Consider the following 22,879-nt stretch of genomic DNA (forward strand, 5'->3'; position numbering starts at 1 on the left):
GTAATAGCTACCGTGGACCTTTAATAACAACCCATAGGTTATGTAAAAATGAATGAATTTACAGGTGAAAACATTTCCCCTTGTTGATGACGGACTTTGTTGAATTTTAAGTTCAACTCGTACTCATCTCCAAGGTCAAACGTCTTTTACGACCCCTGCTTTTTAATTCCACAGAAATGGGCTCTGGTTGGCTCTCTATGCCGCCGGATTGAACATTTAACAAGAAGCTTTCAGCCGATACCCTGGCTTCATTGCATAGGCGTGTGTGTGTGTGTGTGTGTGTGTGTGTGTGTGTGTGTGTGTGTGTGTGTCACTGTACCGTTTTTCATATAATGGTTATTGTTGCGGGAGCCAAAGTGATGCAGATTCTCTCCTGTTTTTTATCACGATCAGTCTATTATTTTTTTTTTGCCTCACCTCGTCTCATCCAGCTCACCTCTCAATTACTGTGTTTGTGCTCACCATGCTGTGACATTAAACTCAGGCTTCGATGACAGGAAAGGCATGTTTCTCAGCGGCTGAAAATGTGTTGCGCTGAGAACCTTCACTGAAAGCTTAATTACAATGAAGGAAAGGGGTTTGCATTACCTTTACGTGCTTTTGAAGCTGCCAGCACCAACATGCCCCTATCTATAGATTGTAGAGCATTTTCATAGCTAAGGTACTAACAGCAGCCTATGTTGAAATCATAATGCAGAAATGGAACTTTATTTATATTAGCTTGAATTGGAGTAGCTAAATCGAATGATATTCAACCTGCATAATCGTAGTCTCAATACAGAGATACCCAATAAAGAAGGTTTGCCGTTGCTTTAGAAAAACGTAGCATTTTGTTGTTCTCTGTGTATCTCCTCGTATCCCCATGCTCTTATTGATTGATAACATGGCATGCTCTGCTGCTCTAACGCTCTAGTTTCACGTCAGGGTGTTGGGGGCTCCTTGGTCAACCCCCTGTGTTGTGCTTTAATGACGAAGACAAATCCAAATGTGATTTTCCTTCAGTGTTATCGTGACTTTACTTTCAATAATCTGATCAATGTTATTTATCGAATCAACTAACTTTAATTGTTACCCGATTTTAAATGAATCATGCAAATTCATTAGGAATTTGGGGCACCGCGAGAGCAGTTTAAAGAGTTACCATCTCCCGAATGAAACTCTAAAGGTCTTTTACCTATCACATCCATAAAACAGTCAACATATTAAACAGAACCTCTTATCATTATTATTATTATTATTATCATATCATCATTCTGAACAGTCGTAACCTTCTTGGATCTGTAATAACCCCAGCCTTACTTATGAATCAGTACTACATAAATTGGTATATTTATTTATTTACAAGCGAACTAAATAATAACACAGAATAAACATACCAACTTAATACATGAGATAAAGGTCACTAGCGGACTGACACAATATGGTGGCTTTTTACACATCGACATGGAGAGAGAGAGTGAGAAAGAAAAATAGACATTTCTTGTCGATACATTTTAGAAACTATTCTCACAGTAATCATATACTTTACACACGAACCACCGCCCATTTGGAGTACGAAATCATGAATGTATTTACGTGAGCATCTGTCTCTATTGGAACTAGCCCTCCTTAGGCCAACCCATCACCCTTCCTTTCAGCTGCACGCTTGTAAGGCTCTGATTGTCCAACAGTCTTCTACTGTTGTTCACTCTGGAAGATGCTCATTGGAAGATAGGCTAGACAGTCGTGTCGATGGTTCCCATTGGTGTGAGAGTAGTAGGATACAGTGATTTGAAAAGAGTAGTAGGATGGTCCCACTTACATTCGCTTTTCTGTCAAACCGGCCCAGTTTCCTCCTCCCCTGTGGGTGAGGGAAGGTCTGGTTACTGTCATCCATTGCCAAGCTGATCTGACCCATTCAAATCCTAACAGGACAGCCCTGACAGCATGTAGCCTGCATGTTCCCCCCCACCAAAAAAAAACTAGCGAAGCCCATAATGCTACCAGGTTATCAAAAGGTTCTGGGAAGAAGAGCAGCACTGGGTTGGTAGATACAGACAAATGAGATCCTCCCGATCTGTTAAGAAATCATTGGAGGACTGTTAGTGTAACAGTAGTGGTAGTGTGTAGTGTTTGTGTTAGTATTAGTAGTGGTAGTGTGTACTGTGGGGTGTAGTGTTTGTGTTAGCATTAGTATTAGTAGTGGTAGTGTGTAGTGTTTGTGTTAGTATTAGTAGTGGTAGTGTGTACAGTAGCTTGTAGTGTTTGTGTTAGTGTTAGTAGTGGTAGTGTGTACTGTGGGGTGTAGTGTTTGTTAGTATTAGTAGTGGTAGTGTGTACTGTAGGGTGTAGTGTTAGTGTAACAGTAGTGGTAGTGTGTACTGTAGGGTTTGTGTTAGTAGTGGTAGTGTGTACTGTAGCTTGTAGTGTTTGTGTTAGTATTAGTAGTGGTATTGTGTACTGTGGGGTGTAGTGTTTGTGTTAGTATTAGTAGTGGTATTGTGTACTGTGGGGTGTAGTGTTTGTTAGTATTAGTAGTGGTATTGTGTACTGTGGGGTGTAGTGTTTGTTAGTATTAGAAGTGGTAGTGTGTACTGTAGAGTGTAGTGTTTTTGTTGGTATTAGTAGTGGTAGTGTGTACTGTGTAGTGTTTGTGTTAGTGTTCGTAGTGGAAGTGTGTACTGTAGGGTGTATTGTTAGTGTTAGTAGTGGTAGTGTGTACTGTAGGGTGTAGTGTTTGTTAGTGTTAGTAGTGGTAGTATGTACTGTAGGGTGTAGTGTTAGTGTGTACTGTAGGGTGTAGTGTTTGTGTTAGTAGTGGTAGTGTGTACTGTAGGGTGTAGTGGTTGTGTTAGTATTAGTAGTGGTAGTGTGTACTTTAGGGTGTAGTGTTTGTGTTAGTGTTTGTAGTGGTAGTGTGTACTGTAGGGTGTAGTGTTTGTGTTAGTAGTGGTAGTGTGTACTGTAGGGTGTAGTGTTTGTGTTAGTATTAGTAGTGGTAGTGTGTAGTGTTTGTGTTAGTAGTGGTAGTGTGTACTGTGTAGTGTTTGTGTTAGTAGTGGAAGTATGAACTGTAGGGTGTAGTGTTTGTGTTAGTGTTGGTAGTGGTAGTGTGTACTGTAGGGTGTAGTGTTTGTGTTAGTAGTGATAGTGTGTACTGTAGGGTGTAGTTTTTGTGTTAGTATTAGTAGTGGTAGTGTGTACTGTAGGGTGTAGTGTTTGTTAGTATTAGTAGTGGTAGTGTGTACTGTAAGGTGTAGTGTTTATGTTAGGATTAGAAGTGGTAGTGTGCACTGTAGGGTGTAGTGTTTGTAGTAGTGTGTACTGTAGGGTGTAGTGTTTGTTAGTGTTAGTAGTGGTAGTGTGTACTGTAGGGTGTATTGTTAGTGTTAGTAGTGGTAGTGTGTACTGTAGGGTGTAGTGTTTGTTAGTGTTAGTAGTGGTAGTGTGTACTGTGGGGTGTAGTGTTTGTGTTAATATTAGTAGTGGTAGTGTGTACTGTGGGGTGTATAGTTTGTGTTAGTATTTGTAGTGGTAGTGTGTACTGTAGGGTGTGTGTGTGTGTTAGTGTCACTGTAGTGTTTGTGCTAGTGCTATTGTTAGTGTTACAGTATTGGTCATGTTAAACCAGTAGCTGCTGCCTGCCTGAGAGCCGTTGCCGTGGCTTCCACTCTGCCACAAGGAGAGTGTGTGTAGTCTTGTGCGGTGTCCTTGGGTTCTTTAGATGTGCACAGCTGGACCCGGGAGTTGGAGCCCCTGATATAAATTCACAGTGGTAAATCCTCTGAAATCTCCCATTGGAGGGAGAGTCTTTGGCGAGGAGCAGGCGCGGTGGCAGAATTCTTAATGAGGGACGTGGTGCTGTGAAAACAGCAAGGCGCGATTTGACACACACGTTTACATCCTCATTTAGCCAGCGGCAAACTCCCCTCTTTATGAATCTGTACCCTTCCCCATCATCTCCATCGCCCCATTTACCATTAATATGTAATGTAATGACACATTTATCCTGTACAAGGGTAGGACTAGGAGGGAGAAGGAAGGGGTTGTGACGACCGTCGAGGACCTGCCATGACAGATTAATGGACAGACGGACAGGTCACTCCTTGTCTTGTCCAGACCATGCCCTTTAGACCACACGTATCTCTGTGTGTGAACTTTGTTCTTGGAACGATTGTCTCTCGCCTGGCCCGACCGCTGCGAAACACGTTAGATGCGGACAAACAGTGAGGGGAATGAGCCATAGGCAGCAGCATTAGGGCTGTGAATTGCCAGGGACCTTATGATACAATATTATTAACTATACTTCGGTGCCGATACGATTGCGATTCTCACAATTCTTATGATTCTTTGTATTGCAATTCGATGCTGCAATTATATTGAGATTTGATGTTCCAAACTAATAGCTTACTATATGTCTGCTGCAGAGAGACATGAGCGCATGAGGAAACACGTTTTGATCAGCCAGGGAAATAAAAGTGCTGAAAACACTATTTAAAGTTGGAGAACAAGCTATAGGATGAAAAATACTGGAGTTTTGGCTCAGGTACAGCCGACTAGCTCTAGCTAATGCTACTTACAGTGGCAATTCGTAAAAAAAAAAAAAAAACTATAGATATAATATTGCAATATGTAACTGTATGGAATTGTCTTTATTTTATTTTTTTTGACCCATCACTACCCAGCATCACACATGCATACACATTTGTCAATCCACGCTCCTACATGTTGGCACAGAATGTTCCAAGGGATGTGTCTCAATTGGCACCCTATCACGCTCTGTTATAGAGCAGAGTACATATCATACAAACCTGTCTGTATTGTGGATGATCATTTCCATTTCTGCATCCCAAATGGCATTGTATATGGTGCACTACTTTCGACCAGAGCCAATTGATACATCATACTCCATCCTCACTCTTCTGTTTCCAAGCGGTAGTTATTACTGTCACTACCTGTGGGCTTGTCGACATTACATCCTATTGCTATGGCTGTCTGTTATATTGCCTCTCTGTCGTATTCTAGAGAGAGAATACCTGAAATTGACTTACAATCTGTGAACTCTTGCCATCAACATGCCTTCACCTGCTGTTGTAGTTTTTAGTTTTATGAGCTCTTTATGATTCATATCTACAGATTTTGCAGGGAATACATCCAAAATATCATCCTCCCTTCTAGTTGTCACTGACAACTTCAGAGAGAGATAGAATTGGTGTATGTGTGTGTGTGTGTGAGAGAGAGAGAGAGAGAGAGAGAGACTGCGAGAGAGACTGAGTGAGCGAAAGTGACCATTACTGTGCTGATGAGGCTAGTTTGAGCCTTTATGTGCCTATGCCTCATTGCCAGGAGCAGCATTCTCCATAATAACAGCCGCTGTGATCCTCCATTGCAGTTACACTTTCTCTGTCTGAACAAGACAGGCACTTAAACCACAGAGGAGGAGAGCCAAGATGTGCCCCTAAACTCCATGAATTAAACTTGAGGGCACCGGAGAAGATAAGTTTGTCACAGATTTGTCACAGTCGAAGCGAATTAAAACAATGTTTTCTCTCCTTCTCAACATACTTCTCTCGTACTCAACCTTTTCCCTTGTCCGTGTCCTTTTCAACAGCAGACAGATATGGCGGCACCCCATTCATTATCCCTGGCAAAGAAAGCCATTGGAAGCGCCAAGCTGTGTTCACAGGCAGCACATCTCTCCACATTGCTTTGTGATTTCTGACGTATCCAAAGCAGTTATTTTGTCTGTCTCACGTTGTTTCCTACAGTAGTAGCTCTGAATGCTGAATCAGGTGATACAGAGTTAAGGCCCAGTCCGCTTGACTGTTAGGCCAGCCAAGCAGAGGTGGATAGAACCGTCAGGCAACATGAAAGAACACAGACACACACGCAGACAGACACACGCAGACAGACACACGCAGACAGACGCACGCAGACAGACGCACGCAGACAGACGCACGCAGACAGACGCACGCAGACAGACGCACGCAGACAGACGCACGCAGACAGACGCACGCAGACAGACGCACGCAGACAGACGCACGCAGACAGACACACGCACACGCGCACATTATAATATTATAATTAATCATTTTTGGGTGGCAGAACAGAGGCCTCTCTCTCTCTTCTAGTCTACCCTGACTAGTACCCCTCAGGCCCTGCTGTCTCTCCCCCACATTCCCCCCTATATTCTCCGCTCCGCGTTTTGCCTCATTTATTGAATGCCATTTAACCGGACAAATTAGCAGAGTTCAGAGGTTAATTAAAAACTATTCCGGTCCCGGGTATTTAGAAAACGGCCAATTGGTAAAGTTTCCCTCCACGAGTGCGCCCCAACTCTTGGTGTATTTACTGAGACAAAATGTAGAGGGAAGTGGAGGAGGTGGAGGAGGAGGACATTGGGTCATGATACCATTAATGGTAATATCCATGATGCTGTACCTAGTGTCTTTCAACAGCCACAGACTATACTGTACCAGTCTACAAACTGAACTAAAGAAAATGAAGGAACGGGAATGTAAATCCTTTCACCAAATGTTAGATCATACAGTGAACATATAGGTAACATATGGTTGATTTATCTGTGGTTGTGTCCAAAAATGGCACCCTATTTCCTTCATAGTGCACTACTTTTGACAAGGGTCCATAGGAATCAAAAAGTAGTGCACTGTATAGGTAGGGAATATGTTGCCATTTAGGACGAGGCCTATCTCGATTTTACATTCTAGGCTTTACATTCAACACCTTCACCATACAGCAAAAGAAGCTCCGCCAAATCACTGTAAGGAATGCACCATACTTTCTCCCGCTAGATGGCAGCATGGTTTCACAGCAGCTCCACTCAGCCATATGACTTCAGCCATGTGTTTTTCTGTCATTCAGTCCATGCCTTTGTCTGAGAAGACTCCGAATAAACATCCTCCCATCCTCCTGCTATCCTCATCATGTCATTCCCCTGCTTTTAGTGCTCTTCTTTCCATCCCTCCCTCACTCCTTGCGTCCCTCCCACCATCCCCTCATCTCTTTGACAAGAAAGGGCCTTTTTTTGCAGTGCAGAATAAAACGTAGAATGTATGCTGAAGATAATAGCAAAAGAGACATAAGCCACTGTCTATCCAGGCACTGCTTAATGATATTGTTGTATGGTAATCTACCTTACCATTCCACTTTACAGGCGGTGTTGTATGATATTCACTCTACTGTATAACAGAGGGTGATGTGTCATACTTTGGCCTCACTTCTGTTTCCAGGGGTAGTTATTAATGTCACTAGCTGTGGGATTGTCTTCATTACCCCCTGTCGCGATGCCTGTCTGTCACATTGCCTATAGAGAGAAAGAGGGACAGTGTACCCTCAACTAAAACACAGAAGCTGGACATAAAGTGCTATGACCCAAGCGTGACCTTTTCTAGTGTAACATACACTTGAGACCCTTGTTATATGGTTGAATCTTTGTCAGCAGCAAACAGTGGGATAATAATTGACTGTTTCCATTTGAGTATAGAGTGTTGACATCCTTTAAGTGCCGTTGGTAGAGTCTTAATGGATTGAAAATGGCCATAATTGCCCCATGATGTGTAGTAGTCATTTATCCTCACTTTCTTTGTTTGTTTCCTCAGGAGGACATGAACCTGAATGAGGAGCGTAAAGCCCCCCTGCGTGGGAAGGACCTGAGCACCAAGCGAGAGATGGTTGTCCAGTACATCTCCACCACCGCCAAATCTGTAAGTCGTTGTTGTAAACGAATGGTCTATCTGTATTATATATCTGTAATGAAACTAATGGTCTTTCTGCATTTTATTGTAACCAATGGGCTTTCTTAGCTACTCTCACCCAGTGTAGTAGTAGTGAGTGGGCTGAAAAATATGACATTCTACACTACTAAGACACTACAGAATAATGAGCTTAACCTGATCTACTTTCCTTCTGTGCCCCTCTCTCTCTACCACTCTTTCACACTCTCACTCCGTCTCGCTATCCTTGCTTGAGCCCCTAATCTCTGATTACTGCTTCCAATACAGTTTTTCAACCCCCCCCCCCCCCCCCCCCCCGAGTGCTTATCAAACCGTTTTTGTTGTAGCGCAAACGTAACTCTCAGTTGCTTAATATTGGGGAAGGAACAAGTTTTCATTCGAATTTGGAACGCATCGCTTTACACTTTCAACAATCTAAACCAATAACCCAGCACTTTTTAGGAGCGTAAATCCCAGGGTTATATAAGGTGAATTTCTCTTTATGAAGTTTAAGGCCCCTACTGAGGGTAGGCTCGCATTTACTCATAGACTCCTCTATCAAGTCACTAGCTGGCCTTTGACATGATCATTTATTACCCCTCTCATTGATATGGTAATTGAGTGGCATTATTAATAATGATGATGATCAGAGATTATTGAATTCTTCACTGGGCCCATTATGCTTTGTGAGCACTGCTGTATTATTCAAATGAACAGTACCCTCTGTCTGGGTGAAAGGCAGTAGGGCTCGGCTGTCTTTCAGCGTCCTCCCTACCCCTCACATTCTATAGGCCCTGTAGGTGGGAGCCCGTTGGATGGATTTCAGAATAGAATATAGAGACACAGACACTTACACACACACACACACACACTTACACACACACACACACACACACACACACACACACACACACACACACACACACACACACACACACACACACACACACACACACACACACACACACACACACACACACACACACACACACACACTAGGCAAGCTTAGCCGTCTAGGGGACAGATGTGTTTCTGTGTGATAAGTGCCTCTCTTCAACATAGCAGAGCAAATCCTCACCCCCTGTTAGAAACCCAATCCATCCCTACTGGTTTCTGTAAATAATGATAGACATAACATTACTCTGGCCAATTAGACTCCTGTAGGTGAAGAGTATGCTGTGGGTTAGTCTTTGTTCCACATGGCACCCTTTTCCCTATCTTGTGTTCTACTTTTCACCAGAGCCCTATGGGCCGTGGTCAAAAGTAGTGCACTATATAGGGAATAGAGTTTTGGATGAATATGTTTCGGTGAGCGACGTGTGATTTGTGTGCCTTTTCAAGGATGGTTTTTGTTCATACTTGAAGGACTAAGGCAAAAAAAATGTACTACTTGTTCGTTACTTGTAAATCCGTAATTGACAGGCAATTGACACGTGATAGAGGGAAATTGAGACATGGTACTAGATTGGATATTACCATGGTATGGTCTGACAATATTTGCATTTAGATTTTGGGTTCATTTTTGGGATCTTGTGGTGGGGTGTTTTTCCAACTAATATGTGCCTTAATTAAATCTTTGTGCGTTCTCTTCCTCTAACAGTTTTAAGGTCTTCTTTGTATGCCTGAATGCTTTCAAGGGAATTTTCCTTTTGCAGGAAAATTGACTAATAACGTGCACTCACTCTCACACCAAGTCACCTCTTTCCTGTGTGTCTTTCTGTTCTCGACTAGATCATTGCCACCAACTAACAGAGATCATAGAAATGTTTAAAGTATAATGGCAAAAAGAGAATATCATCAAAGCAATGAGATCTGTCTGTTTATTATCTATATTGTAAGGCAATAGGGAGTTCCATCAGCTCTCCCTCTACCTAAAATTTAGTTTAAGCTAATTCACAGAATGATTACATTAGGAATGGAGGTATAAAGTGCAAATATTAGTGGAGCGACAAACATGTCTCCAACGTCCTTGGCCTTTTTGCTTGACTGTCAGTCTCAACAGACCTGAGCACCAGTGTAGGGAGGGGATCACCATTTTAGATTTAACTACCAAACCAAATGCACCCTTTTTGAGATCCTTTTGGTGTTCCAATATAGAGAGATTTAGAGTTATTATCCTTTATTGTTCTGGATAATGTCATTATTATTTATTCCCCCAATCTTTTTATTTTTATATCTTTTTTTAATTGAACCTTTTATTTAACTAGGCAAATCTATTCATCCAATACATTGTTATTATCATTCCTCTATGAAAAATAAAGGCCATTAACTTGTATTATATTTCCCTGAGGCTATTAGGCCAAGAAATACTAGCTAGCTAATGGGAGCGTGGGGCTGATTATTAGTTTGTGTATTCTCTCCAAACATGGCTCCTCCTGAGAGTTGTATTTTTCATGTCTTGTCACCTCTCTAGTTTATCACCGGGCAAGATTGAGAACTCTTTCCATTTCCTACCAGTATGCATCTGTGGGAGTTTTTCAAGTTATCCCCCAACACAAAACACATACCGTACTGTCTGTGTCCCAAAAGACACCCTAATACCTATGCAGGGCACCTCTTATGACCAGGGCCCTGTACTACGTAGGAAATAGGGTGCCATTTGGGATTCGGCCAATGTCTTTTCAAATGAGATGATTTGTAATATTGCCATTGACCCTGTTTATTTGAATATGACCTCTGTACAGTGAAATCCAGCATGGCTCTTGCAGCAAGTTTGGATGTCCTTTGCCATTAACTTTGCACAAGGTGCTTTTCCCCCCGCTCTTTTCTCTTTTGTTCTGTCTTAAATTATTTCTGACAAATGTATGCCAGTGTCATTAAATGTGCCAAATGCATGCCTTTCACACTAACGCAATCATTTATCTTTTCTTACGAGTGGGAAGGAAAAACTTTTGCCTCTCTCTCACCTTGCAAATGATTTCTCTGTTCCAATTCAAAATGTTCACGATGACGATGAGTGTGACGGCCGGGTCTTGAGAGGCAACTAGTCAAATGTATTGAGCAACCATTTTGCTGCCTTTGTACTAGCACAATTTGAAATTCACCTGCTGGTATTTAAAAGGGATTTGACCAATTACCAACGTGCCCCATCAATAATACCAATGGTATTTCAAAGAGTGATTTGACCAATCACCAATGTGCCACCCCGTTCTCGCAGTGAAGCCTGACAATTCGTCAGAGAATGAAGGCCTTGTTATTCTTCTCCTGTCACACTGTTATCTTCTCTAATGAATAAATAACTTTATTTTCCCCCAACGCCATATGAGAAATGATGCTAATGCTAATGATAGTGAGGGGAGAATATAAATAAATGCCACCGCTCCTGATGACATTTCCTTCAGAAGTTTGTTTACTAGGGAGTTGTTCTATAATGGAGCACTAGAGCTGCTCATTAGCATACGCACATCCGACAATAACCAAGCATTAGTCCAATTATTATTAGGACTACCTTTTAGGTCATTTTTTTCTCTTAGAATTTACAGGTATTCTGTCACAGTTTTAGCGAGAATGAGGTGTTACCTTGCGTGGGGAAATGAATGTTAGCACATAAAGCGCTATTCCCCCTTGAGCTCCTCCCAAGACAGTGATGCTACTTGGGGATTTTCAAGGTAATGTCTGATCTTTTTGGTCAAGCCGCCAAAACAATAAGTCAGAAAAGAGACATGTTTAATTTTCTCACCATGTATTCTCATCAACACTAAAACAACACCAGAACAATGCTGGAGACAGTAGTCACTCACCTCTATGTGATTCAAGGTCCCGATTCTCCCGATAATAACCAGACCGTGTGAAGATATCCTCAAAGTTAGACAATGATACGCTAGATTCATCAGAGGACGACTGGGGAAATGTGGATTTATGGTGAAAAGCACAGTGCACATGATCAAGCGGCAACACAGTTAAAACTGACTTTATTGCCGCCATAAACTCTGATAGAGGAGAGGGAAGCCGAGCGTCAAATGGGAGAGTGGGAGAGAGGGAGATGGAGAGAGAGATTGATAAAGAGAGCGAGAGAAAGAATGAGAGCGAGGGAATTACAGTCGACTACAGAGAGCCAGGGAGGAAGAAAGAGAAAGAAGGGAGCGAGAGAGTGAGTGAGTGAAGGAATGCAGAGAAGACAGAAAGTGTGATAGAGCGAGTGATTGAGAGAAAGAGAGAGAACGATGGAATGAGAGGCAGAGAGAGAGATCAAGCGATGGAGAGAGAGAGTATGTCTTCGCTGTCTTGATGTGCAGTGACTTTGTAACTTCCTGTGATCAGTGTACACTGCACGGTGCTTCTCTGAGTGCAGCTGGCGGGCGAGAGAGAGGGTTGTGCTCAGCTGCAGATTAGAATACATTTACTAGGCTGACAGACACCCACCCACTGCGAGACACGTTGCCGTAATAGAGAAAACGCTCCCCACTGCCCGCCACTATTGGCAGATAACAAGGTTAAACTCCAGAAATCATGCCGACTGCATGAGCTCCAAGGTGCTACGCGGCGTCGCTAAATCTGACACCTGAAGTCAAGCACAGATGGCAGCTGATTGATTTTTGGCCTTTGGGAGATGAGAGCAACCTGTTTGTTTTGCTGTGGACAAACTGCCATTTTAGGGGTTAATTCCATGGGAAATCAATCAAGCGCAAAGACAATTGGATTTGTGTCAAATTTTGACGTTTTTCAAAATGACAGTTTGTTGGACTGTGAACAAACTGAATAAACTGATCTGAAAATGTTTGTTAAATCATGATACAGATCATTTGAACTGTCTCTTTTAATATGATATTATATTGTAATTAACATTGAGATCATGTACAGGCTAATTAAAGTCCACAAATATAAAAACAGTCCCAAATTTAAAAAAAAAAATATTAAAATAGGAACCGACTCACATAGAGGCCAAGTGAACAGGAGATTCCATATTCTTTTAAAATGGCTGCCAAACGAACAGACACTGTCTTACCATGATGCACCCTCAACTTTTAGTTCAGCTATGTTACCCTATAAGTGTTTAGTAGTCTATGTAGCCGTGTGAGCACAGTGTGTAGCCTATGTAATGTCAGAATAAGGTGCGCTTGATACCTCTTATATTTGAGAGGACATTCTTGGCCTACTAATGATTGTGCCGTTTGTTGTCTTTTTGCACATTAACTCCTCTCCGCTGACCGCTGCATGCAGATCACTGGGAGCAAAGTCACGGTAAGTACGCCCTTTATATTATTACGCTTTGTGAGTCGTGTTCCTCTCATGCATCTCTCCCTCTCCTCCCTCCCCTTTCTTCACCTTTCCCTTTTAAAAGATTCTAGTCTAGTCAGTTTGTCCCCGAATCTACAAGTAAGGTCATCTTTTTATGGATTACATATTTTTTTCAGCATTGACTTCGCTAATAGGCTGTGATTTGGAAAGGCTATAAATTGTTGACACAATTCTTGCATGCAAATTGGAACACTTTTCCAATGAAGGATTTCAAAATTATACACCCTGGCAAATGAACTGGGGGCCCTTTTGTTGGTCTAAGTTGTTTCTCTTTTTGAAATGTATTGCAGACTAACCCATATTAGCATTTAAATATTGTAATACCAGGGATGAGCAATAGTTTTTAGGCAAATAATAATAATCTGCAGTCTAATCTGTTTTTTTGGAACGTTTTGCATCTAAATGGCTTTCATTGTGTTCTTTCCTTGAGACAGCACACTGGAGAAACGATCACTTGATTAGATTGCATTACACACACACAGACACAGACACAGACACATGCACACAATGCGTTTGCTGATTGAACAGTGGAAAATATATTGAGTGCATTATTCCTCAACCTTCCAGAAATGTCAGCCTGGTTTAATTTAGCGATTGGGTATTCGCCGCAATACATCTGAATTTGTTGTCAACACCCCCCGTCTCAATTCCACAACATTAAGGCATATCTCCTATGTCTCAGAAATGTACACCGTTGTTTGTGTTGTCGTTGTCACTTTTCTCTCCCACTAGCTCGCAAACAACCCTAATAATATTTATAAATATACATTGTCCAAGGGGCTGCCGAAGTTTCTTCATTTCTCTGCCACTGTAATACGGTAATTGCAGATCTGCTCTGGCAATTTCTCACAACGTAAAGCCCTATTGCCTATTGTGAGAAGGCATTCCGTTTTTGGGGGGCAGGGCTTTTGGGAAAAAAAGCTCTCTTATTGCTTTTTGCTAGTGTGAATTGTCACCTTTAATGGCGTTTTATTGCTTTCATAAGCCTCCTTCAGGATTAAGGAGGCCCAGAGGCTTAGAGAGAATGAGGACAAGGTAAACCAACCAGTACACTGTGACCTGGGCTGGGTCCCAAATGACACCATTTTCCCTATGTAGTGCAATACGTCTGAGACCCCTATGGGCCCTGGTTAAATCTAGTGCATTATCTAGTGATTAGGGTGCCATTTTGGATGAAGAAGACCTGGTCTGTGGTCTACTGATGGGCCCAGACAAAACTTCTTGTTTTTTGACTCGCTCTACAGACAGATGTTTTTTGTGTTGATTCTTTGACAAACTGTTATTTTGTTGCCAGGGTATTTCTGTTGCAAAAGTAGATTATTTAAGACATTGTTATGAACCAAAATGTTGTCTTGATTAGCAGGAACAGACTTCATTGTACGGAGGATAGAGGTGTACGAAGACTGTTTATCCGAGAGCAGCAAAGGCCTAGTTTGAAGTTTTGAACTGTCTCAGTGTGCCACTCAGACAGCTCTCACTTTGAAGAAGTTTCTCAAAAATCTGAGGATGATAGTAACATTTCCCCTGAAGTCTCTGACCTTTAACCTCTCCCTCAGTCAGACTCACATCAGTGCCTCGTGGAGCGGGCTAACACAGAGCTAACACTGAGAAAGCAGGGAGCTGTCAGTCTGAAGAGACTAAAAAGCTCCACTCAGAACCTAAAGAACCAGTCAAGAGAGGAGTTTAGCTCAGTTTGCCTGGTGTGGCTACGGTTAGCTTCGGATTGGGTTGGAAGATTCCATTTTCACACTGTCATTGCGGCGCCTCTGAGGGATCCTTGTGCAGTCGGGGTGGTTGGGAGGGCTGGGGGAACTGAATGTACTGTGGGGTCTGTAGGGAGCCTGCAATACTTATTCCTCTGTCTCAGCCATGAAATCTCTCTGGCACCTTCCCCAGGTAGGGGCGCGATGGGAGGTGGAGGAGCGGGTGGTGTGAATTGCCTCTAATTCAGTCTGGCCAGTGTGTCCATATTCACCTCTGCCACTGCTGAGTGTGTCTCATCTGCCTTTTCACCTTGTTGATCGAGCTAGCGGTGGAAGATGAGGACCACAAAGTAGCTGACTGTCAAGTTGTCTGCAGGCAAACTAGACTGGTAAATAGACAGGCAGATGGACAGACAGGCTGGTTGCAGTTCTAGCATCTATCGACCAGCTTGATGACCTCATAGGTCGTCTCTTTTTAAAACAAGGATGATTTACATCACAACTCAACTGCCACGCTTGGAACAACAGTGTTTCAATTGGTCCTGTGGTGCGTTAGTGCGAGCTGCCTGCGAATCACCAGTTACACGCAAGCAGGGGCAAGGCAGCCCCAGTCGGAATGCAGCTCTTGAAGTCCCCAGTACCGCTGTTTCCAGAGAGATGGATTTTAAGGGGTTACACACCCGGTCCTTTAGGAGCTGATCTGATCAACTGGAGGAGATCGATATCCATATGACCGGCCCTCCCTGAGACTGAGCACATTTCCAAGATAACATACTGGTCAGCCTACAATATGTCAAGGGGTGAGGAAAGGGGGACAGATGGGGAGGAGGGAGCCTAAAACACCTCAGACCTTGGGGACTGGAGGAGTCTGTTGGATTGGTGATGGCTGAATGGGTCTAGTTCAGAGAATCATGTTTTTTTGTCTGCCAGAGTAATGGACAAAGCTTGTTGTTTAAAAAATGAATTACATCTGGCTCACACTTGGGACGCAAGCCTAACCTCTTCACTTGTATAAAATGGCCGAAGCCGGTTTTTAAGGATGACCTCTTTTAGTGGTGTGAAAGTGAGCTGTATGTATCGGCTGACAAAGACCTCCCCAAGGAGCGCTAGAACAGTTTAGTGACAGGATAGAGCTTTGAAGTGATTGGAGAGAGTAGTTAGTTTTCCCCCAAAAGTAGAGGCGAAGGACATGCAATGAATGTAGGAAGAACAGGCCATAAAAAATATTGCAGACAGCAGATTTAATGATTGGCTTTGGCTTGAGTGTATTGAGTGTATGATTCAATTTAACAGATTATTCTTCCATGAACTTGAATCTTTTAACATGTGACCTTTTTTAATGAAATGGTATTCAATTAATTATCCTGCAGTTGAGAACGCACAGTATCTATTCATTGAGAGCGCTCAGACACTTTGAGGTAGGTACCATTGAACACGGAGAATGGCCAATGCTTTCCAGCGTCTTTTGTTCCAATGCTTGAGGAGAGGCACTTAGAACAATTCTCATTTAAGCTGAAATGTTATGCTTCTCTCCCGATTCCGACCTCTTTGTTTCTGTGTATTCCAGAGGAAGGCTGTATTCCCAGGCAAATCGATAACCTTGGCATTTGTTTTGCCTGTTCCGCTCATTTAATTGGCCAATGCCATATCTAGCGCGGCACACACTCCCAAGGCTTTTCGTCACCTGATGTACTCCTGCTCATTGTGTTTAAGGCCTGTTTAAGGCCTCGATGGATAGAGGGAGGGATGGCTGCAAAGACAGAGTTAGAGGGAGCATCAACTGCCGCCACTTATTTCACTCATTACCCTTCCTCGCTACCAGCAGCAATGTTTTTTTGGTGGGCCTTTTGTAAAAAAAAAATCTGAATGAAACTAATACCACCCTCCCTCATCCCCTCTTCCTTGCAAGCCCCACACGTCTGAAAATACACATTTTTGTTTCACATCAACACAATTATCCCAGAAACCCTAGACCCACTCCAATATGCATATACCGCACCAACAGATCCACAGATGACGGAATCTTTATTGCACACCAAACTGCTCTTTCACACCTGGACAAAAGGAACACCTATGGGAGAATGCTATTCATTGACTACAGCTCAGCGTTCAAACCCAATAGTGCCCTCAAAGCTCATCACTAAGCTAAGGACCCTGGGACTTAACACCTCCCTCTGCAAATGGATCCTGGACTTCCTGACGGGCTGCCCCAAGGTGATACGAGTATGTAACAAAACATCCGCCGTGCTCACCATCAACATGGGGGGCCTCTCAGGGGTGCGTGCTCAGTCCCCTCCTATACTCCCTGCTCAGTCCCCTCCTATACTCCCTGTTCGTGCACTCCCTGGGGCGCAATGCCGTCGGGGATACACCAAATAGAAATGTGATTCACGTTAAAACATTTATTTTATTTTATTCTTCATGTTTTCAAACAGTCCATTTATATTTTCCAACATTTGGGTGAGGTTTATTTCTTGCTTGAGTAGCCTTGTTTCACTACCAAAAATAAAATTAAACCATCTCGTGTTCTGCGAAATAACAATACAATGTCAAATACAGGTAGTGTAGTCAAATAATTAACATCCAATCACATTAACCTTTACTCTCTCGCGGGAATTCCACCAACGGTCTGTATGTAGCCAAATATAGCTGCTGCTCATGTTGGTATCAGTACTGATGACGCAAAAGCCATGACAAGGAGACTTCATGGAGTGGTAACGCGCGAGCAAGCAGTTGCTCCTGACGCCACTTGGGTACGCTGCAGCATCAACCGAGAGGCTCTTGCTGCCCAAGGAATGCTTGACAGCTTGAAAGACGTTTTGTACACTACAGTGAAAATGGTTAACTTTGTTAAAGCAAGGCCTCTGAACTCTCGTGTATTTCCTGCACTATGCAATGATATGGGCAGCGACCATGTAACTATTTTACAACATACAGAAGTGCGCTGGTTATCAAGGGGAAAAGTATTGAAACTTATTTTTTAAAATTGCTAGACGAGCTTAAGGTTTTCTTTACTGACCATCATTTTCACTTGTCTGTGTTTCACACAACTGGCCTATCTGGGTGATGTTTTTTCTCGGTTTTTTCTTTGATCTGAATATAGGATTACAGGGAATCTTCGCAACTATATTCAATGTGTGGGACAAAATTGAGGCTATGATTAAGAAGTTGGAGCGCTAACAAGGACAACCCACAGGTCTTTCCATCATTGTATGATTTTTTTGTGTGCAAATGAACTCAATCTTACGGACAATGTCAATTGTGATAAAGCAAAGCACCTGAGTGAGTTGGGTACGCAATTACACAGGTACTTTCCCGAAACGTACGACACAAACAACTGGATTCGTTATCCTTTTCATGCCCTGCCTCCAATCCAGGTACCGATATCTGATCACGAAAGCCTCATCGGAATTGCAACAAGTGGTTCTGTGACAATTGAATTTAATCTGGGCGGCAGGGTAGCCTAGTGGTTAGAGCGTTGGACTAGTAACCGGAAGGTTGCAAGTTCAAACCCCCGAGCTGACAAGGTACAAATCTGTCGTTCTGCCCCTGAACAGGCAGTTAGTCCACTGTTCCTAGGCCGTCATCGAAAATAAGAATTTGTTCTTAACTGACTTGCCTAGTTAAATAAAGGTGCTCTGATGCCCTTTGCAACCACGTACCTATGTGAGAGTGGATTCTCGGACCTCGCTGCATTAAAACTAAATATAGGCACAGACTGTGTGGAAAACGATTTAAGACTGAGAGTCTCTCCAATTCAACCCAACATTGCAGAGTTATGTGTATCCTTTCAAGCGCAGCCTTCTCATTAACCTGTGGTGAGTTATTCCCAATTTTCCATGAACAAATACAGTTTTATATGTAAAATGGTTAAATAAAGAGCAAAATTCTTGATTTTTATTATATTATTATTTGTGCCCTGGTCCTATAAGAGCCAGGTAGTGACAACTCACACTCATTCTTAAGTTAAATAAATGCATCGTATTATGTGTGTGTGCTGCAGGCTTACAATGATGGCAAAAAACAACAACAACCCTGGTGCTAGAGGGGGTACGCAGCTGGAGGTTGAATGTTTGAAGGGGTACGGGACTATAAAAAGTTTGGGAACCACTGTGATCATTTCAGTCATTACAAACAACACATCTATCTTCTTCAAGCCATATTGAACTGTCTATACGCCTATGATTCCCTTCTATAACATCAGCAATGCAGCGCCATTAGGCCTATATTGAGTCTGTAGATCAGTGGTGTTTGTGTTGTGCGCTAGGCCATCAATCATATTCAAGTTTCCCAGGGCTCAGCATGGATTGACAGTAAAACAATATTAATTTTCATTTGTCCCCTCGCTCTTCCCCCGAGCCCTTTATTAATACTTCAATATAGAAACTTGGTACGCAGACACCTTTTGGCATACAATTTTAATGTCTTTCAGTCCAACTCTAATTCAGAAATGTCAAGTGTAGATCTGATTGATTCATGCTTTATACAATTCAGAGACCTTTTCTAGGTTATTTCTACGTCTGTTGAGTCTCGGAATTCGGCAGCATATTGGTTTTGAGAGAGCAAAGGGATTTAAATATAGTGCTCATGAATTGAATTAAACAGCATTGTGCAGGAGTTTGCGTTTCTGCTTCTTGACGAGACATGCTATTTATTAACTTCCTCTCTTGTATACATGGCATTGTAGCTGTTCTGTCACTCCAAGTTGGATGTTTCAACCAAACAAAAAACCAAATAATTCAGTGCCTGTTTATTCTTCCAATGTACAGTACATTCAGAAATTATTCAGACCCCATGACTTTTCTATTCTAAAATGGATTAAATTGCTTTTTTCCCCCTCAATCTACACACAATACCCCATAATGACAAAGCAAAAACAGGTTTTTAGAAATGTTTGCAAATGTATTAATTATTTAAAAAAAAAACTGAAATATAACATTTACCTAAGACCCTTAACTCAGTACTTTGTTGAAGCACCTTTGGCATCGATTAAAGACTTGAGTCTTCTTGGGTATGACGCTACAAGCTTGGCACACCTGTATTTGGGTTGTTTCTCCCATTCTTCTCTGCAGATCCTCTCTGTCTGGTTGGATGGGGAGCATATTTGCACAGCTAGTTCAATCCTGTCTCTGAGCTCTATGTACAATTCGTTCGACCTCATGGCTTGGTTTTTGCTCTAATATGCACTGTCAACTGTGAGACCTTATATAGACAGGTACAGTATGTGCCTTTCCAAATCATGTCCAATCAATTGAATTTATCACAGGTGGACTCCAATCAAGTTATAGAAACATCTCAAGGACGATCAATGGAAACAGGATGCTCTATTCACAGTCTCATGGCAAAGGGTCTGAATACTTACATAAGTAAGGTATTTCTGTTTTTTATTTTTAATACATTTGAAACATTAAAAAAAACTTTTTCGCTTTGTCATTCTAGGATATTGTGTGTATATTGATGAGGAATAAAATGTATTTAATCAATTTTAGAATAAGGCTGTAACATAAGATAATGTGGAAAAAGGCAAGGGGGCTGAATACGTTCCGAATGCACTCTATTCTAGTGTTGTATACTGTATTACTGCTACACTATTACAATACTATTGTTTGCAACATATTTGCAGCATTTCTCCAAGATTATTTTCCATGCTTGGCTTGGCTAACCTTTCACTAGATTCAACTGAAATGTTCCTGTCTTCAAACGCCCACCTTGGTCGTAAGATGAGTGCAACTGTGGGAGAGGTAAAGTGCAACAAATATAGAACATGATTTCTGAGCTGTGGCAGGTAGCAGTGTAACTCGTGGGAGGAACCTCTGAGTGAACACACTCCCTAACTCCCACTGCAGAGGAAAAGCGGAGAAGTCCCTTTTCTTTTAAGTGCCTCTTCTTTTCTCTCCTTAACCCTGTTCTCTCATCTATACTCTCCTCTCCCCACCACTGCATTATACTAAATACAGTGCCTTCAGAAAGTATTCGCACACCTTGACTTTTTTCCCCCATTTAAATTGAGATTTGATGTCACTGGCCTACACGTAATAACCCATAATGTCAAAGTGGAATTATGTTTTGCAAATTAATAAAAAATTAGAAGCTGAAATGTCTTGAGTTTATAAGTATTCAACCCCTTTGCCATAACAATCTTAAATACATTTGGGAGTAAAACTGTGCTTAACACAATAAGTTGCATGGACACACTGTGCAAAAAATGTGTTTAATGATTACTTGAGCTCAGTACCCCACACATACAATTATCTGTAAGGTCCCTCAATCGTTTCAGATTCAGCTCAAGCAGTGAATTTCAAACACAGATTCAACCACAAAAGACCAGGGGTGTTTTCCAATGCCTCGCACAGAAGGGCACCTATTGGTCGGGTACAAATAAAAAAGCAGACATTGAATATCCCTTTGCGCATGGTGAAATTCTTAATTACACTTTGGATGGTGTAGCAATACACCCAGTCACTACGAAGATGCAGGTGTCTTTCCTATCACAGTTGCCGGAGAGGAAGGAAACCCCTCAAGGATTTCACCATGGGTCCAATGGTGACTTAAACTCTGTTTTAAATGGCTGTTATAGGACAAAACTGAGGAAGGATCAACAACATTGTAGTTACTCCACAATACCAACCTAAGTGAAAAGAAGGAAGCCTGTACAGAATATATATATATTTTTTAAACTTGCACCTTGTTTGCAATAAGACACTAAAGTAAAACTGCAAAAAATTGTGTCAAATAAATTATTATTTCTGTCCTGAATACAAAGAGTTATGTTTGGGGCAATTCCAAAACAACACATCACAGAGTACCACTGAGTGCTCATCTTTTAAAGCATGGTAGTGGCGGCATAATTTTATGGGTATGCTTGTCATCGGCAAGAACTAGGGAGTTTTTTTTAGGATGAAAAGAAACGGAAATGAGCAAAGCACAGGCAAAATCCTAGAGGAAAACCTGGTTCAGTCTGACTTGAAGACTTGAAAATGGCTGTCCGGCAATGATCAACAACCAACTTGACAGAGCTTTAAGAATTAAAATAATAATAATAATGTGCAAATATTGTACAATCCAGGTGTGCAAAGCTCTTAGAGACTTACCCAGAAAGACTGACATCTGTAATCACTGCCAAATTTGATTCTAACATGTATTGACTCAGGGGTATATACTTATGTTAATGAGATATTTATGTATTTCACTTTCAGTACATTTGCAAAAAATGTCTCACATGTTTCCCTGTTTAAAAAAAATCAATTCAGGCTGTAACACAACAGAAGGTGGAATAAGTGAAGGGGTATGAATACTTTCTGTAGGCAAAGTACATCTCTTTTCAAAGGAAGAGAGACAATCAGGCTTCGTGCTTTCAAAGGTAGAGAGCTGGATCTCATTATTTTGAAGGAAACATGAAAGGGCGTCTGGAGTGGACATGGTATGCTGATATTGAAAGCATATGGAGTGTGTGTGTGTGTGTGTGCTTTGATGACCTTGTCCTTGTGTTTGTAGGCAGCACTGTCATTGGCCCTGCAGCAACATCATGACTTGAACATGTCCTCTCCTCTCAGATTTGGATATTAAGGAGAAGCGGAATGGAGAGAAAGAGCCAGAGCCAAAGATAGAGGGAGAGAGCAAGACCATATTGAGACAGAAACACAGAAAAAAATAAGTGTGTGTATGTGCCTGCTTGTGCCTGCTTTTTCTGTGTGTGTTTGGCAAGCCTGCTTGTGTGTGTGTGTGTGTGTGTGTGTGTGTGTGTGTGTGTGTGTGTGTGTGTGTGTGTGTGTGTGTGTGTGTGTGTGTGTGTGTGTGTGTGTGTGTGTGTGTGTGTGTGTGTGTGTGTGTGTGATATTGGGGCTGTCAGTAATGGGGCTGGGTGAACACTGCCTACGCGCTCAGTGGTTCATCTCCCCCACGGCTCTCTCTAACACACTAACCGGCACGCCGGCTCCACAGGGTGCTCCTGCAGGCTGCATTAGGCTCCATAAACTTTATGGCATATTTTTACAACTCGTCTCTGTCTGCGATTCCACCACAGCATCCCCGGCCTCCTCTGCTTTAACTGTTCACACAGCTGTGAAATTCACTGTACCCCTTCGCTTTTTATGGTCGTTTGGACAGGCTTGATTCAGTTGGTGCCCCCCCGGTGAAGGGAAGGATTGGCTCCTTCCCTCCCCCGCCACATATGTTTATATTTAGTAAGTTATTTGTTTTGTGTTTTACGGCCATGTCTTTTTTATG

General features: G+C 42.2%; 1 protein-coding gene across 1 annotated transcript in view; it reads left to right on the forward strand.

The window, feature by feature from the left end:
- Window positions 1-22,879, forward strand: part of LOC124011136 (protein diaphanous homolog 2-like) — a 610,415-nt gene that overhangs the window by 29,152 nt on the left and 558,384 nt on the right. Inside the window, 1 exon segment of the mRNA XM_046324198.1 lies at window positions 7,599-7,703. Coding sequence (XP_046180154.1) covers window positions 7,599-7,703 — 105 coding nt within the window.

The sequence above is a fragment of the Oncorhynchus gorbuscha genome, linkage group LG23 (assembly GCF_021184085.1).
Source record: "Oncorhynchus gorbuscha isolate QuinsamMale2020 ecotype Even-year linkage group LG23, OgorEven_v1.0, whole genome shotgun sequence".
NCBI classification, from domain to species: domain Eukaryota; kingdom Metazoa; phylum Chordata; class Actinopteri; order Salmoniformes; family Salmonidae; genus Oncorhynchus; species Oncorhynchus gorbuscha.